General features: G+C 34.1%; 3 protein-coding genes across 15 annotated transcripts in view; 2 read left to right on the top strand and 1 right to left on the bottom strand.

Moving 5' to 3' along the window:
* The window catches only part of Flo2 (flotillin-2), a 126,944-nt gene that overhangs the window by 66,840 nt on the left and 43,200 nt on the right, over window positions 1-16,904 (bottom strand). The gene's annotated exons all lie outside the window — the stretch shown is intronic.
* LOC110187136 (glucose dehydrogenase [FAD, quinone]) lies at window positions 10,998-14,146 on the top strand. Its single transcript, XM_086835239.1, has 2 exons — window positions 10,998-12,021; window positions 12,180-14,146. Exons 1-2 carry the CDS (start codon window positions 11,905-11,907, stop codon window positions 13,896-13,898), a joined length of 1,836 nt encoding a protein of 611 aa, XP_086691365.1. The 5' UTR covers window positions 10,998-11,904; the 3' UTR covers window positions 13,899-14,146.
* Window positions 11,022-11,891, top strand: LOC147645000 (uncharacterized). Its single transcript, XM_086835319.1, has one exon. It carries the CDS (start codon window positions 11,022-11,024, stop codon window positions 11,889-11,891), a length of 870 nt encoding a protein of 289 aa, XP_086691445.1.

Raw genomic sequence — 16,904 nt, forward strand, 5'->3', positions numbered from 1 at the left:
ACATAAGAACATCATACATTCTACTTTTTTAAATTTAATTAAGAATTAGCCCACATCCTGAAGGTTTTACATATCTAATTCCCCCTTAATCTCTAAAAAACATTTACAATTGTTATCATCATTTCTACAAATCAATTAAGGAAGTCTTTTTTTTTGTAAATGGAAGTTCCTCATTTTCTCTCCGCGGTATCTAACTAATCCGATGCGGTTTGGTGAGCTTTAAATGCTAAGTAATACTAATGCCAATGCCATAATTCCGATAATTTCCCTTTGAGCAAATTAATAACGCTTTTCCAGTCTCAATTTCAATTGAAACTACGAATTACGATTACAATTGCATTGCCCAGCTGATGATGATTGCAATTAAGTACACATTAAATCGGCTTAACGGTGCGTAGACTTCGGGGATAATAAATAATCGCATTGAATAATGCATTTAATTTGTTAACAAAATGCACAACAAATCAAGGCGGCTAATTACTAATTTTATTTATTTTTGTTTTCTTGTTTTGTTACTGATATTTCTTTTCTTTTTTTCTGGACTTGTAGCCTCGGGTCGCGGAAGACGGCCATAAATCTGAGCCATCTCCAGCGTTAAGTCCGATTCCGATTCCAATTCCAATTCCAGCGCTCTCAAGTGCAACGCATAAATATTTATACTGCAAAAGCAATGACCGTCCACAAAAAAAAAAAAACTAAGAAAAACCAAGCAAAAAACTAAATAAAAATCAAGTAAAAAGAGCAAATTAATTTGCAGACATCTGAATGAAAACGAAAGTTGCCCCCGCTCCCGCTTTGTGAGTGAACTCCTTTTGCATATTGCCTTCTCCCACTGGGGGACACTTGGAGAAAAAAATCTATGGCAAATATTTAAATCATAATCATTAAATAATAACTTAATAAATAGTATAATAGTTAAATGTATTAAACACTTATTATACAGTTGCAGGGATCAGAAGCTTAAAACTAAGCGAAGGAGTCATTTCCGAGCCTATAAATCATATATATTCTTGATCAGCATGAAAAGCCGAATCGATCTAGTCATGTTTGGGACAAAACAATTTTTTTTAATTTTTTACAAGTTTTATAAGGAGTTATATATCGTGAAAATGTTCAAAAATTGACTAAAAATTTTAATTTTTTTACGTTTTTAATTAAGTATGCAGATTAATTAATTCAATGAAAACTAACATAGGACCGCTTTCCGGAATCAAACTCTTATTGCATTTTTGGCTGAGTTATCAGTTTTTCAAACTTTGATTTGTCGGAAAATTTGTCTTATAAAAATATCAATAAATAATGATACAAAAATTCAAATATTTTAAGCTTAACGATGATCGATTTCTGATTAAATCTTATAATTTAAGTGCAGTTTGCACTACGGCTTCGCAAAGTTAGTTTCCTTTCTTGTTAGTTTATTTTCTTGCTTATTTAATTATTTTGGTTTCCTTAAGCTTAACCGAAGCATTTATGGATATAGTTTTAAAACAAAACTAGGCTCTTAATTGAAGATCAAATAAATAAATTTGTATATATTTCAAAACTAATGTATTTTACTGCCATATACTTCTTTCAATATTTTTCTCTTAGTGCCGTGTCAAGCTGGAAATGGTTTTTTTTTTTTTTGGCCTGAATGTCGGAAGCCAGCTCAACGGCAGAGATATATGCACAAATATATGTTTGTATATAAAATTGTATATAAAGTTTGGTTTATGCAATTGCAATGGAACAAGCTGCGCTCTGCTGACGAAGTTCAGCCATTTATTTCATCTTGTTTACCTTCTTTTGCATAGAGTTTGTGCCTCGAGTTCAATGAGGGTCAATTGCACCTGATTATGCCGCTCGAAGAGTTCGTGAAGCTGTTCAACTCTTTGACTCGACTAATGAATGAATGAAATCAAATTTTGTGAATGTGAATGGTGGGAATTTAATTCGAGCAGTTTGACTTGTTAAGGGGCTGAATTTCAAGGTTCAGACTCAATAAATTGGATGTAGTTTAGGAAAAAAATGGTAATGAAGATATTTATTTAATTTAAAAAAAAGGCAACAGTTTCCCAATTATAATACCCTTTTATGGTACTATAAATTTAGTCAGAAGCTTAAAACTAAGTGAAGGAGTTATTTCCGACCCTATAAATCATATATATTCTTGATCAGAATTAACAGCCGAATCAATCTAGCTATGTTTGGGAGAAAATTTTTTTTTTCGATTTTTTTGTCATAATTTAATCACTAAAATTTATATTGTTAAAAGATCAAAATTTGATAAAAATGAAATTTAATAAAACGTAAAAAATGAGTAATCAGATTTGTTAGCGGTATAAAAACTAGCACAGAACAACTATCCGAATTGAAATTAAAGAACTTTTGGCTTAGTTATGAGTTTTTTAAACTTTAGTTAAACCAAAAATTTTCACATAATATATAAATAAATATCGGCTCAAAAAATGATATTATAATTTTAGTCAGAAGCTTAAAACTAAGTGAAGGAATCATTTCCGACCCTATAAATCATATATATTCTTAATCAGCATCAACAGGCAAATCTATCTAGCTATCTTTGGGAGAAAATATTTTTTTTTCAATTTTTTTGTCAAAATTTAATCACTAAAATGATCACTTAAATGATCAAAATTTGATAAAAATAAAATTTAATAAAACGTAAAAATGGAGTATGCAAATTTGTTAGCGATTTAAAAACTAGCACAGAACAGCTATCCGAATTAAAATTAAATCATTTTTGGCTTAGTTATGATACTTGATTTCTCCAATTTCCCCCTCTCTCATACTCGCTCACTCCCCCACTCCCTTTGTCTCCCTCCCTCTCTGTCACCCTCTCTCTCTCTTCGCATTTTCGGTATGCCTATCTCTCTCTCTCTCTCGTTGTCTCTGTGCATCTCTAGGGGTACCGCTTACTCTCCATCTCTCTCTGCCTAACGCATCTCTATTCCGCTCTCGCTCTCACATTCTCTGTTCTCTTTACTCTGAGCCTATAAATACCGGGCTCTGCCGCCTTGCGCACCTCATTCAGTCCGTGGCGTCTCCAGTGTTAACATCTAGAGTGATAGTGCAAGTGCTTGCCCTTCGATCCGAAAAATATGACGTGGCCCCTGCACAACATCTGATTAACCAGAATATAAAAACCAAGTCCTGTAAAGTCTTAAAATTGTTAAAAATGCATCATATTGGTTTGCTTTTAAATATTAAGGCTGTTAAAAATCATTGAATTTACTTATTTCTGATATATTATCTGGTGAATATATATGATATAATATGTTTCCAATCTTCCCAAAAACCTCAACGTTGCTACATTCATTGATATTAAGCTCTGGATCATATTTTATGATTAAATTACATCAAAACTTATAATTTAAGATGATTTCAAGAACCTTTAACCCAAGAAACTTTCAACTCTAAAGAATTAGTTATTTGATCCAACTATCAAAGGTAGCCGCTCAAAAGAGAAACTATCGATAATCAATGATGAAACACCCAATTTTTTTTGTACTTTTCATTGTCCCCCTTTTGGAAATTGTTGACTTTATCGCACAATTTGGATTTACTCCCAACAAGTACTTTGAGTATCGGTCACTTTTACCCTTCAATCGCCAATGAAATCGAGTTTAAGCAAACAGGAAATCTCCATCTCAAATCTCCATCTTTGACTTCATTTCGATTTCCATTCCAAAACCTTACAATGAGCCATACTTTACCTTTATGGCTTAAACGCTTAAACATTGGACTTGGCTTTGGCTTTGGAGTTTTGGGGACTGGGATTTGGTTTTGGTTTTGTTTTTGGTATTGGAAGTTCGGGAATAATCATGAATAATAAAACGGTAAGTTGATTGCCAGACTTGTAAATCGTAGCAGAGTTTTGGCTTAGCCAAAGAAAGCCTCCAAACCGGCCCAAGTCTCTTGAGCCTCGCCTCGTCTCTGTCCCTGTCTCTGTCTCTGTCTTTTTGCCGTCTTCCAGAAAAGCTTTCGCATTTAAGCCATGGCTTAAAGACGTTGGACCGAACACGTAGCTCAATGACGAGGCCCGAAGACAGGCCCGAGCGACAGTCTCAAAGAAATGGAAACGAAATCGAAAGTGCAGGCCAGTGAGATTTGCACTCGAAGAAAATGAGGGTGAAGTAGAAAAGTGTATGAGCTTTTGAGGGAATTTTGTGAATTTATGGTAAAGAAATATGCATATATGAAATATAACTAGTTATTCATATTAAAGCTATTAAATATTCAAGTCCAAGTTACATTAAAATGAATGCATAAATAGTTAAAAGTAAAATATAATATCAATATTATATATTAAAAATAGAGAATAAAAATATCAAATAGTTATCGATAGACAAAATTTCAATCGTGTAGAAAAATATGGATATCATTATATCGAAAAAGTATAAAGAAAAACAAAAAACCGTTATAGAAAAACAAAATAGTAATCGTGTAAAAAATATGTATATAGATTATATTTCCAACATTCATTATGTTGAAAAATTGAATGGATAAATGAAATAGTTATCGAAAGAGTACGAAGTAATCGTTTTTATATCATATTTTTAACAATATATCGAAAATATCGAATGGAAATACCTTAAAATAATTGTATGGATATAAAGTACATTATATTTTGAACCATTGCTTAATAGATATGAATAATTGTTAGAAAATAATAAGTAAGTATACAGAGAAGAAAAGTTGTATTTCTCTTTACTGATTGAATTTTTATAGAATTTATTTCGAGTGTAACAATAAGCCAAGCCACTGATATTTCACTCTCTCTCTCTTTTTTCAAAGCTTGGCTTGTTATCATCATCATTGTGGTCGCAAGTAAAAAAAATAAAAGCTTCCAAAGGCCGTCCGAAAAGCTACCTGGCTTCTTGGCCAGGCCAGCGTCCAATGTGGCCAAAACCAAAGCCAAAAAGCGAATTGCTCATTGAACAAGTCGAGCTCGTGGCGTGCGTTTCGCAGCGAGCGGTTAAATATATATAATAATAAATATATATATATTTATATATACAAATGTATATATAAGATACAGATATCGAGAGTGAAACGAAAACGCAGTGACAATAATTTATCAAACAAATGAAATAAAAGAAAACCACTCGAAGAAATTACCGATCGAGGTGCAACAATTCAACTTTGTCGCAGTGTTGTTTTTTGTTTTTTTTTTTAGTTATTATTTATTATTATTACTTTTTGTTGTTTTCTGAGATGAAAGAGAGCAACAGCAGTCATGGTAATCGTGTGTGAGACAAAGGAAAGTGGCAGGCCGTGGCGTTCAGTTTGAAGCCGCCACACCACGTAAATTCGCAAAAATAATAATACAAAAATATAAATAAATAAATAAAGATTTAGCAAAACCACAAGGCAGCGGCTACTGGACAGCAGCAGCTACAAAATAATACAACAAAAACCAGAGGTAAGTATAAATATTAAATGTAAGCTCAATCAAAATTTTACAAAATTTAAAAATTTTTTAAATCAAATTTATATAAACTTTATAAATAATTTTAAGATTTCTGTATAGGGAAAAAAATCAATCTAGAAATCCATATAGAGAGAAAACCTTGAACCCCAATATAAACAAAGATCATTAAATATATCATTTTTATATTGAGGTTCAAGGTTTTTAGGCCAAGATAACTATTATTATTTACTAAAAACCTAAACACAAAGGGCATTATTTCCTAAGTAACCATATTTAAGGGGTATTATGCCATTAATAAAATTTTTTTTAAAGGGTATTATTTCCAAAAAAATTATTTTCAAAAGGTATTACGTTTTATAGAACTTTTTATTTAATCTACAAAATAAATAATAACAATAGAAAACCTCTTTACCGATCTTCGTTTGCTTCTGAAAGTCTTAATATTTATAAAGTATTTATTTTTATACATATCTACATCAAAAATACTTAAAAATAAATACCATAAAACACTGAAAAATGATCAAAAAACAAAACCCGCTGCATAGATGACACTCAGCAAACATTAGTCTCTTCAACATTTGCCAAACAGTAATTAAAACCGGAATAAATATTGATGCTTGACGCTAAACCATTGATTATTAATTTAAAAAAAAAGTCAATATTAGTAGCTTTCAGCTTTTTGTTTATTTAATATGAAATGTACAAACAAGATGCATTATAATAAGTATGTTGGCCTTATAAATACTATAACTAAAGCTAAAAAAAAACATTAACACCCATTTGCATGCGATGTCGTAAATATATTTGCTCTCATTTTCCCTTTTTTTTTTTATATAACACCACTTGACTGGCTTGACCCTTGGTTAAAAACGAGGGCGCCACAAAAAAATAAAAAACCAAAAATTAAACGAAATAAAAAAAAAAAATCAGGAGACATTTACAGTGAGCCAGATTCTTATGTAAGAGACTCCTCCCGGCCACGCCCTAACATTCGGTAGCTTCACACTTTCTACCGCCAAAATATTTGGTGGCTTTTGCTCCACCAGATCCCACCAGAGATCCACCGTAGCCACCGAACCACCGAACCACCTCACACCTCTGTGCGAATTATTATCAATTTGTGCACGTCGCGGCCATAAAGAGGCAATCATGGAGCGCGCGTGTATCGCCACCGGCGGCACTGCATATGCATACGAGTCCGGCAATTAAAAACCAAGCCAGGCCAAAGCCAAGAAAGTGCTGCTATGTAACCATATCTCATTCGAATGGATGGTCAGGAGAAAGACTTGGTAGGGGTTGTAACGAATTCAGAGTACCCTGGCTGCTGTTACTAGTAATTCAGAGAAATTATACCTCAGGCTTGTAATATATCGAAATAATCGAATTTGATTAGTTATCGATATAGGAAGTACCTCGTGCAGGGGGTAATATATCGAATTTGATTAGTTATCGATATAGGAAGTACCTCGTGCAGGGGGTAATATATCGAATTTGATTTGTTATCGATATAGGAAGTACCTCGTGCAGGGGGTAATATATCGAATTTGATTAGTTATCGATATAGGAAGAACCTCATGCAGGGTGTAAAAGTAATCGTTATAGAAACTATCTAATGTAGAAACCAAATTCTATATACATTTCTGATCAGTATTTAGTGAAAATGTGGTAGAAAATAATGTACTTGTACGAAAGAGCACATATTAATTGTTCAGAAAAATTCTAGATCATAATTTTATCACATATCAATCAAAATTATCGAATAAAAATCAAATAGAAGAAAGAAAGAGAAAATAGTAAGCGTATAGTAAAATATAGTGATCATATTTGGGTCATTTTATCATTATATTCATTATTGTTATAACGTTTAACCTAAAAATCGAATAGGTATGAAAAAAGCCGAAAGTAATCGTTTTAATATCATATTTCGAACATAGTATCAACATGTATCTATCGAAACATAAAATAGTAATCGAACTGGGGCATCTTACTCAAGGCAACATATTCAAGACATTTAATGAAAACAGATGTGAATAATTATTAGAAAATATAAATGGTATATATCAAAACTTTACTCATAAATATATAGAGAGTCCTAGCAAAGATTTAATACTTTGTTAAATTTTATTCTGGATTTATCTTATCTTTATCTGGATTTATAACATAATACAGCTATGAAAAAATATTATAGCCATAAAGTGATGTCAAGAGCACAAATAAAGGGTATCACTTTGTTTAAATAAATAATTTGTAGTAAAATAAAAACATGTAAAAATGGAAAACCCCAGTTTCTTTCAAAGTAAACAATTTAATAAGAGAGTAATAAATTAGAAAAAATGGAAACTTACAAAGTAAATCATATAATTTAAAATATTTTCTATTAAAAATAACTCTTTTTAAATAAGAAAAGTCACACTAAATACCAAATTTCTTTTAGATAAATGTGCTAATTAATTAATTTCCAGGTGTCACTCAACAGCAAACTGCACTTGTACACTTTGTACGGAAATAAGCCAGGGTTTGTTTTTAATAGTTTTTGTTTTATGTTTATTTTATGCTTTATGTTGTACGTTTTTCCCTGTTGTTTTTTTTTTTTTTTTTTTGTTGTATGTTAGTTACTTCTTTAATGTGTCACGGTACCGTGACTCAGCCGATTGTCGAGAAAGCGTTGAGCCAAAGTAAAGTAGCTAAAATTACTTGAATTTATGTGCGAGTCGACCCACAAAAGGGCTGGGCAAATAACCAAAAAATAAAGAAAAAATATTTACAAACATATAACTTGAGAAAAAACAGTAAAGAGAAAAACCAACGAGCACATGGAAATCCGTGTAAATGTCATCAATTATAGGGGGCATAAAGTCTTGGCCATAATTAAAAGCTGTCAAATCATAATTGACAGGCGGCAGTTGAGGCCGAAAAAGAGATTTAAATAAAAACCAACAAAGATTTTCGACTTTGCTGGCTTGTTACTAACAATGTGTGAATTGCATAATGACGATGAATGAATCGACATCACTGTGATGTAAAAAAAAAAATGCCCGAGAAAACCTATTTGTTGTTTTTTCGGTTATTGCGTCAAAGGCATACATACACAAAGTAAAATGCTTGGAAAATATAAAAACCTGCAAGGGTTTCCTTTGTCACTCCGCCCAAGGGCGTTGCATAAATTAGCGGTCAGTGTTGATTGTTTATATATATATATTTATCTCACTATTTCTTATTTTTAACCTGTTGCGTCTGCCGTTAACGGGGATTTGAGTGAATGAATTTGGATTTAATTTTTGGTGTGTTTGTTTTTCCAGTTACATCGCAACCGTCGAGCCGTTCAAATCGCTTCGCTTTAGCGAAATTGCCGGGCAAAAAATAAAAGCATTAATATATATTATATATATATAACAATTTGGCTAAAAATAGACAGCTATTTTCGGTGTGCTGTTAATTAAACGAGAGCAGTTTCAGTTACATTTATTTTAATTTATATTTTTTGCCAGTGTGTGACAGAGCAAGGTACAAGGGAGAAATATAATATAATATATATATGTGATATATATAAAATATATCTGGTGTTTGTGGCTGATGTAGGAAGCCCGATGTCGTTTGGCTTTCACTGCCTTGAATCGGGAGCAAGACAGAGAGAGAGAGAGTGAGAGGGAGAAAGAAAAACTGGAAAAACCGCAGGAAAAAAAAAAGCAGCAAAGTCTGGCTGGACAGCAATTAAAGCCACCGTTGGCTGAATGGACAAACAAAATAACGAAATTGCATTTTACAGGAGAAGACATTGAGACAAAAAAAAAAAAGCTCTGTATTTTTTTCCCCCTCTTTTTCCGCCTGCCAAACGGCATTGAACTTGAAAAACTAGCCAAGAGTGTAAGAGAGAAAAAAAGGAAAAATATATATATAAACAGATCTCTATATATATATATATAAATGTTAGAGAAAGAGTGTAGAGACAACTTCATAATGAGATGCAGCTGACATCATTTGAATAATTTTATATAGCAATTCAATTTCTATGCGATTTGATAACGTTTTTATTTTCGTCTTTCTTCGTTTTTCGTTTTTTGCTTGCGAAAAGTGTAAACAAGTTCGTTGCCTAAGTCTTTTGTTTGGCAGCGCGTGTGACAGCGCCATCTGTTGGCTGACTGCCCAACCAACGATTGGCCAACAATTGCCAAACTTTAGTGTTTTCTTTTCTTTTCTGTTTTTTGTACTCTGCTCGATTTTTTGGTTGATATTCACTGGAATATTCGTGGGCTTCCGCTTGCATGTTGCTGATTTTTTTCTTTATAGAGCATTGTTGCAACAATGGCAAACGCAGAAAGCAACAACAAAAAATAGCTTATAGTAATGCCCATCAATGATAACATTCATTCATATTTATTCACCATTCATTCAGCTCCCACGCAGCCAGATTGTCATCATTATTCGGTAGCTTAGTTGCAAGCAACTCGTATAATGATTGCTACATCGATGAATGTCTTATATATACAGAGATATATGGAGATATAAAGCTATATAGATAATATTGACATTAAACCGAAATAATGTCTGGCCAAAAAAAGGCGGTCACTTGAATTAATTTGGTTTTATAGCTGAAACTCGGATTTGGCAATCGTTAAATAGAGATTTTTTCATTTAAATTAAAATGACAGCATTTCGAGAGTTTAAAATGGATAAATTGTATATTTAAAACAAGTTTTTGCTTAGGATTTAACTGGAAATGTTGATACATTTTTAAAATTACTGTTAAATTTGTAACAAATTCAATTATAAAATGTTAAGTGGCAAAATCTAATGAATAATTCAAGTATTCTTTGTTTTTATTTATAGAAGATACAAAAAAATTTATTTCTTTAAATTTTATTTATTAATTTCCATAAAAGTATAAAAAACAATCACTTTTCCTCGCTAAAATTAAAAAAAAAATACAATATTTGAACAAAGCTTTTGCCAAGAAATATGTATAAATTCTTGGAAAAGCTGATATTTAGCATATTATTTCTATAAATAATATTAAAAATGTATTTGTGGGGTTAAAATAATTTTAAGCTATTAAAAGCTAATACTTAATTTAATTTCCATAGAAGTATAAAAAAACAAAGCTTTTTCCTAACTAAAATGCAATAAACCAATATTTAAACAAAACTTTTGCCAAGAAATATGTATAAATTCTTGGAAAAGCTGATATTTAGCATATTAATTATAGTAAAAATGTAATTTAGAATAGGTATTTGAGGGCTTAAAATGAATTTAAGCCATCATACGCCAAGATTTAAATATAACTTCTGTAAAATACAGCAAGTAAAACCTTTACTTTGAATTTAAATCATATTTGTTCAAAATTAAACATTTTCTCATTTAGTTTTCATTTTTCCTTGCTGTAAAAAAATAAAAACATATACTTTAAAGTTAAATCTTGCGTCTTTAGTTATAATTTACAAGTCTCTTATGCAGTTTTCATCATTTTCTTGCAGTTTTGCTAAGCTAAGATAAATAAAAACTTGCAATTTTGCTTCTATTGATAAAAATTAACCATTTTCTTATGCAATTTTCATTATTTTCCCGGCAGTTCTGTTCATATTTCTGTCAAAATATGGGCCAGGAGATATCCCAGCAGCAAAATCAGCAACAACAACAACCACACCAGCAGCACCAACAGCAATCACAACCCCACAACAAACGACACCCACCACAGCAGCGGAAAAGCTTTAGCGGCATTAGTACCAATAATCAGGCAATTTATACACCCAGCAGTCACCTGTCCACCACCACCAGCTCCTCCTCCTCCTCCTCAACCAACAGCAATAATAGTAACAATAACAATAGTAGCAACAATATAAATAACAATCAAAACTATCGTCTCCGTCACAAGTACAATTTGAGTAAACAAACGTACGAGAGAAGCAAGATCCCCATTCCGGCAAGTCAATCGGATTCGGATTCCCATTACGCCAAGTTGAATCTGCTGAGGAGCAGCTCCCAGAGTTCGGATAGTGGTATATATAATTCATCCTGCCACTGCAGTTCCGTCTCCTCGCTGTCCATTTCGAGCAGCAGTCGGAGTAGCAGCAGCACTTCCTCCTCATCCTCCACACGCGGCTCAGCGCCCAGCTCTTTGGTCTCAAGCAAGTCGAGCAATCGTTCGCTGGACAAGCAGAAACACTATTTACATCATCATCTGTACATCAAATCATATCTGGACATCTTGGAGGAGGACGAACGGGCGAGGGCACATTTCAAATCCGCACGACCCGGTGGCATTCGTAACTATACGCCCAAGATACTTGCCACCGGCAGTGGCAACAATAGCAGCGACTCCACGATATCCACCTGTAACTCCACACCTGGAGGACTCTCATCCAGTGCCCCAGCTCATTGTTACGCAGGATCTGGGAAGCGTTCAGCAGGATTGGGAGGAACTGGAGCTAGTGGCAAGCATTCATCGGAAGATCCTTGGATTTGACAATTACTGAAACATGGCGTTTGGCACAATGACGTCTTTGCTTGGCATGATCCCGCTGCTGGCGATCGGCATGAATTTCTATCGCTATCAAAGCGTCGATCCCGAGAACAAGGTCCAGGAGCCAACCGTCGTGAGTATAAGCAAGAGATCAAATAAGATGCATAAATCAGCGAGATTTTACTAAAATCAGGCTCTAATAATTCTTGAATCTTATGGCGTTATGCATCTTATCCTTTATGAATAATTCTTTTTCCATAAAAGTAATGATTTCTCTTCTGTATCTTTCAGATACGTCGTCAGTATGACTTTGTGGTGATTGGTGGCGGTTCCGCCGGCGCTGTGGTGGCCAATCGCCTTAGTGAGATCCGTAACTGGACCGTCTTGCTCCTGGAGGCTGGCGGTGATGAAACTGAGATCTCCGATGTGCCAGCTCTGGCGGGTTATCTCCAGTTAACGGAGCTCGATTGGAAGTACCAGACAACGCCCTCATCAACACGTCAATACTGTCAGGCCATGAAAGGTGATCGCTGCTTTTGGCCAAGGGGCAAAGTCCTCGGTGGCAGCTCTGTTCTCAATGCCATGGTCTATGTTCGAGGCTCCAAGAATGACTACAATCATTGGGCATCGTTGGGTAATCCCGGTTGGGACTATGATAGTATGCTCAAGTATTTCCTCAAATCGGAAGATGTACGTAATCCATATTTGGCTAAAACTCCTTACCACGAAACTGGCGGTTATTTAACTGTCCAGGAGGCACCTTGGCGCACGCCTCTCTCCATTGCCTTCCTCCAAGCCGGCATGGAAATGGGCTATGAGAATCGGGACATTAATGGAGCCCAGCAAACAGGCTTTATGCTCACCCAGAGTACGATCCGGAGAGGAGCTCGATGTTCCACGGGCAAGGCATTCATACGACCCGTGAGGGCACGTCAGAATCTGGATGTGTTGCTCCATGCGGAGGCCACCAGAATATTGTTTGATAAGCAGAAACGTGCCATCGGTGTGGAATATCAACGAGGTGGCCGAAAGCAATTGGTCTTTGTCCGTCGTGAGGTGATCGCCAGTGCTGGAGCTTTAAATACACCCAAGCTATTGATGCTATCGGGTGTGGGACCAGCGGAGCATTTGCAGGAACATAATATACCAGTGATATCGGATCTGCCGGTTGGTAATAATATGCAAGATCATGTGGGTCTCGGTGGTCTCACCTTTGTGGTGGATGCACCTTTGACCGTGACCCGAAGTCGCTTCCAAACCATTCCCGTTTCCATGGAATACATTTTGAGGGAACGTGGCCCTATGACCTTTTCGGGTGTGGAAGGTGTGGCCTTTTTGAATACCAAATATCAAGATCCATCCGTTGATTGGCCTGATGTTCAATTCCATTTCTGTCCCAGTTCCATTAATTCGGATGGTGGTGAACAAATCCGTAAGATATTAAATCTGAGAGATGGTTTCTACAACACTGTGTATAAGCCACTGCAACATAGCGAAACTTGGTCCATATTGCCACTCCTGCTGCGACCCAAGAGCTCGGGATGGGTTCGTTTGAACTCGAGGAATCCACAACAGCCACCGAAAATTATACCCAATTATTTTGCCCATCAGGAGGATATCGATGTTCTAGTGGAAGGGATTAAGCTGGCAATTAATGTATCGAATACCCAAGCTTTTCAACGTTTTGGATCCCGACTGCATAATATCCCATTGCCGGGTTGCAGACATTTACCCTTCCAGTCGGATGAGTATTGGGCCTGTTGCATCAAGGAGTTCACATTTACGATATATCATCCGGCAGGCACTTGCCGGATGGGTCCCAGTTGGGATGTTACCGCCGTTGTGGATCCCCGTCTTAGGGTTTATGGTGTCTCCGGTGTCCGTGTTGTGGATGCCAGCATAATGCCAACGATTGTCAATGGAAATCCTAATGCACCGGTTATAGCCATCGGGGAGAAGGCCTCTGATTTGATCAAGGAGGATTGGGGCGCCAGGAGGGGCCACTCTTAGTCGATCCCTAATTAATATATATTTATATAACATATACATATATATGTTTCAACTAGTCAATTGTGTGGATTTAACTGATGTATCGCTATGAGTTCTTGTTTTGTTGTGTCCTCAATTCATTGTTTTTTGTTTTGATTCTAAATTTAGGTTTAAATATTGTTACTTTTAATGTTACTTTTACTTTATATACCTTTTTTTTTGTTATTTTATCAAGCATTTTATTAAATATTTATATATTTATGCAACAACTTTGTTGTAGTCTTTGTGTTTGTTTTACAACTTTAATTTTGAATAAAGAGGGAATATAGTATCAATTTATTGATACTGTATTGAAAACATACAATTTTATGGATAAATTATTATATATTTATATAAATATAATATATAAAAATATAAATATATATAAATCGATATTCGATTTGATATATTACACTTAAATTACCGATAATATTTCCGTAAATATGGAAATTCAATCTTCATTCTAGGTAATACATGTCGGATACGTAATATTATAAATATCAACACATTAACAAGAATAACCATTACGTTTTTGTTAATATTTATGTATTTATGTACATACATATTCTAATATATAATGTTAGTCTGAAATTTAGTTAAATTTTCAGTTAAAGAACAGATTTTACACGTAACACAGGTCGGCTACTTGATTTTTATAGCACTGACCTGCAGAACTAGCGTTTTTCAATGATATATCTTTAAATAGCAATTTATTTTTGTATTTATATGGGTATATTTTTAAGGAACTTGAATATTGAGCTTTAATTTGTAAATATTTTACCTCATTAAAGGGATTTTACACACGTAACACATGTCGGCTACGTGATATTTATAAAGTTAACCTGTAGACTCGCGTATTTCGTTAATATTTTTACATTTTTATATGAATTTATGTATTTTTATAGCAAAGTATTTAAAATTGTACTTAATTTGATAAAGTTAAAGATCTTTAAGCAGAGTTCACATGCTATTTAACTAATATATTCATTGTAAATTTAAACTATATATTTTACGTAGCGCCTATGGCTTAGGCAATACTTTTTTTTCTCTAAACTTACTAAATTTATAATCAAGTATAATCATTGTTTATTTTATAATTAATTCTCTTGGTAGAATTTTCCTATCCTATAATAAAAATATTCCAAAATTTCCATAAATTATTTTCTTTATGTAAAATATTTAGCAAATACAATCACCAATTTACAGTTACTCTGAGTACTTTTGCAATCCAAGTTGCGAACCGCAGTGAAAGTACAGTCACGAAATTCGCATTTTCAATTTGATTTTTTATTTTCGATTTCGCCTTAAACGCTGGGCGTTTATGTGGCCCCGCCCCTTTTGGCCAGCTCTCTGGTCAACGCCCACTCAGCTAGCTTTTAAGTATAATCAAAAATTTGGCCCGAAAACTATGAATTTATGATCGGTCGTTTCCGTGTTTTCACCTTCTTTACTTTTTTGAGTTTTGTAAAGTATTTCCAATTTTTTGATGGTGATGAAGGCGTGGCTTCCGTGTTTTGTTTGGCTTTCGTTGAGGCGGCTTTCAAGTGTGCCAAGGTTACCGACTACCATAGCGAATTGGCACGTTTTATTTCGTAGGTGTCAGTTTCCAGAAAGTTTTATTTTTTGAGCAACGGTCGGTCGCCTGTCGACAATTATCGCCTGCCAGCTAAAAGCAGACAATTGCGAATTTCGCATGCAATAACCTCCCCACCAAAAAATAAATAAATAAAAAAGAAGCCCATAGCAAGTGGTATTAGTATTGCCAAAAAAAAGCAACAAATAATAATAATAACAAAGAGTGAAGACTATAAACCACCCAAGGCGATATGCCCAGACTTCTTACATAAGTCCCTTTTTTTTCTGGGCTGCGAGGAGACGGGGGAAATAACTAATAAATAAATGCAAACAAAAAAAAAAATAAAGTCCAAGCAAATATTTGATTTGATTTTAACGAAACGACAAGTCATATAGCCAAGACCGCATACAAATGGAAAGTGTTATGCCGTCCGAGGAGGGGAGACGATGATGATGATGACACACTCTGACATTATAGGACGGCCATCGAGCTATATTATAAAGATCGGAGATCGGGAAAGGGGGACACATATATCTCCTATGTGTGTCTGTGGTCAGTGAGACACGAAATTGGGTCATTAAACCGCCAAGAGTTCGTTCGAGGCCTCTTCAATACAATGATGATGATGAGATGAAGTAACATAGGAAATGCATATATAGCGGATTTATGGATATATAGATATTGGTGGGTGGGGATCACGTTGTATTCGGTAGGAGATATATATACAATATAAGCATTTGATTGAAGTGATGATGGGGAAATCATTGAGATACCCGAAAATGGATAAATAATAGCTTATGATCTTGAAATTGCTCAAGTGCCGTGATGCTTTTGTGAAATTAAATATCAGTTTCAAGTGGGGGAAAAGATATAAGCAGTGTTGAATCTTTAGATATCATAAAAACAAAATGAGCATTATAAAATGAATGAAATGAACACAAAAAACAAATTGTACACATGGAACCCAAGCAACGAAATGAACCAAATGAGCAAAGCATAAACAAAATGAATATTCTAGCCAAGCAACAAAATGAACATGAGCAAAATGAACAGTCAGAACACACTGAGAACCAAATAATTATCAAAATTAAGAACTTTAACAAACAAAACAACATTGTAAAAATTCATTAAAATAATAAAAGCAAGAAAATAAACAAAGTTAACCCATTTAATACAAATAAATCAATAGATCTTGTAATAATAATGTAATGTAATAATAATAAATAAATACATTTGTATTTATTATCCAACCCTGAATAAAATTAAAATAAACCCTAAATTACCCATCTATTCAACTCTTTATAAATTGTTTCACTTGAAAAATAACTCAAATGAATCACTTGAGTCACTCAACTGTAATCTTTCCGTATATGAATAATAATCATAAGAGGAAATTTGCATTCCCTCGGCCT

Source organism: Drosophila serrata, unplaced genomic scaffold (genome assembly GCF_035046125.1).
Source record: "Drosophila serrata isolate PLE 108 unplaced genomic scaffold, ASM3504612v1 contig_36, whole genome shotgun sequence".
Classification (NCBI taxonomy): Eukaryota; Metazoa; Arthropoda; class Insecta; order Diptera; family Drosophilidae; genus Drosophila; species Drosophila serrata.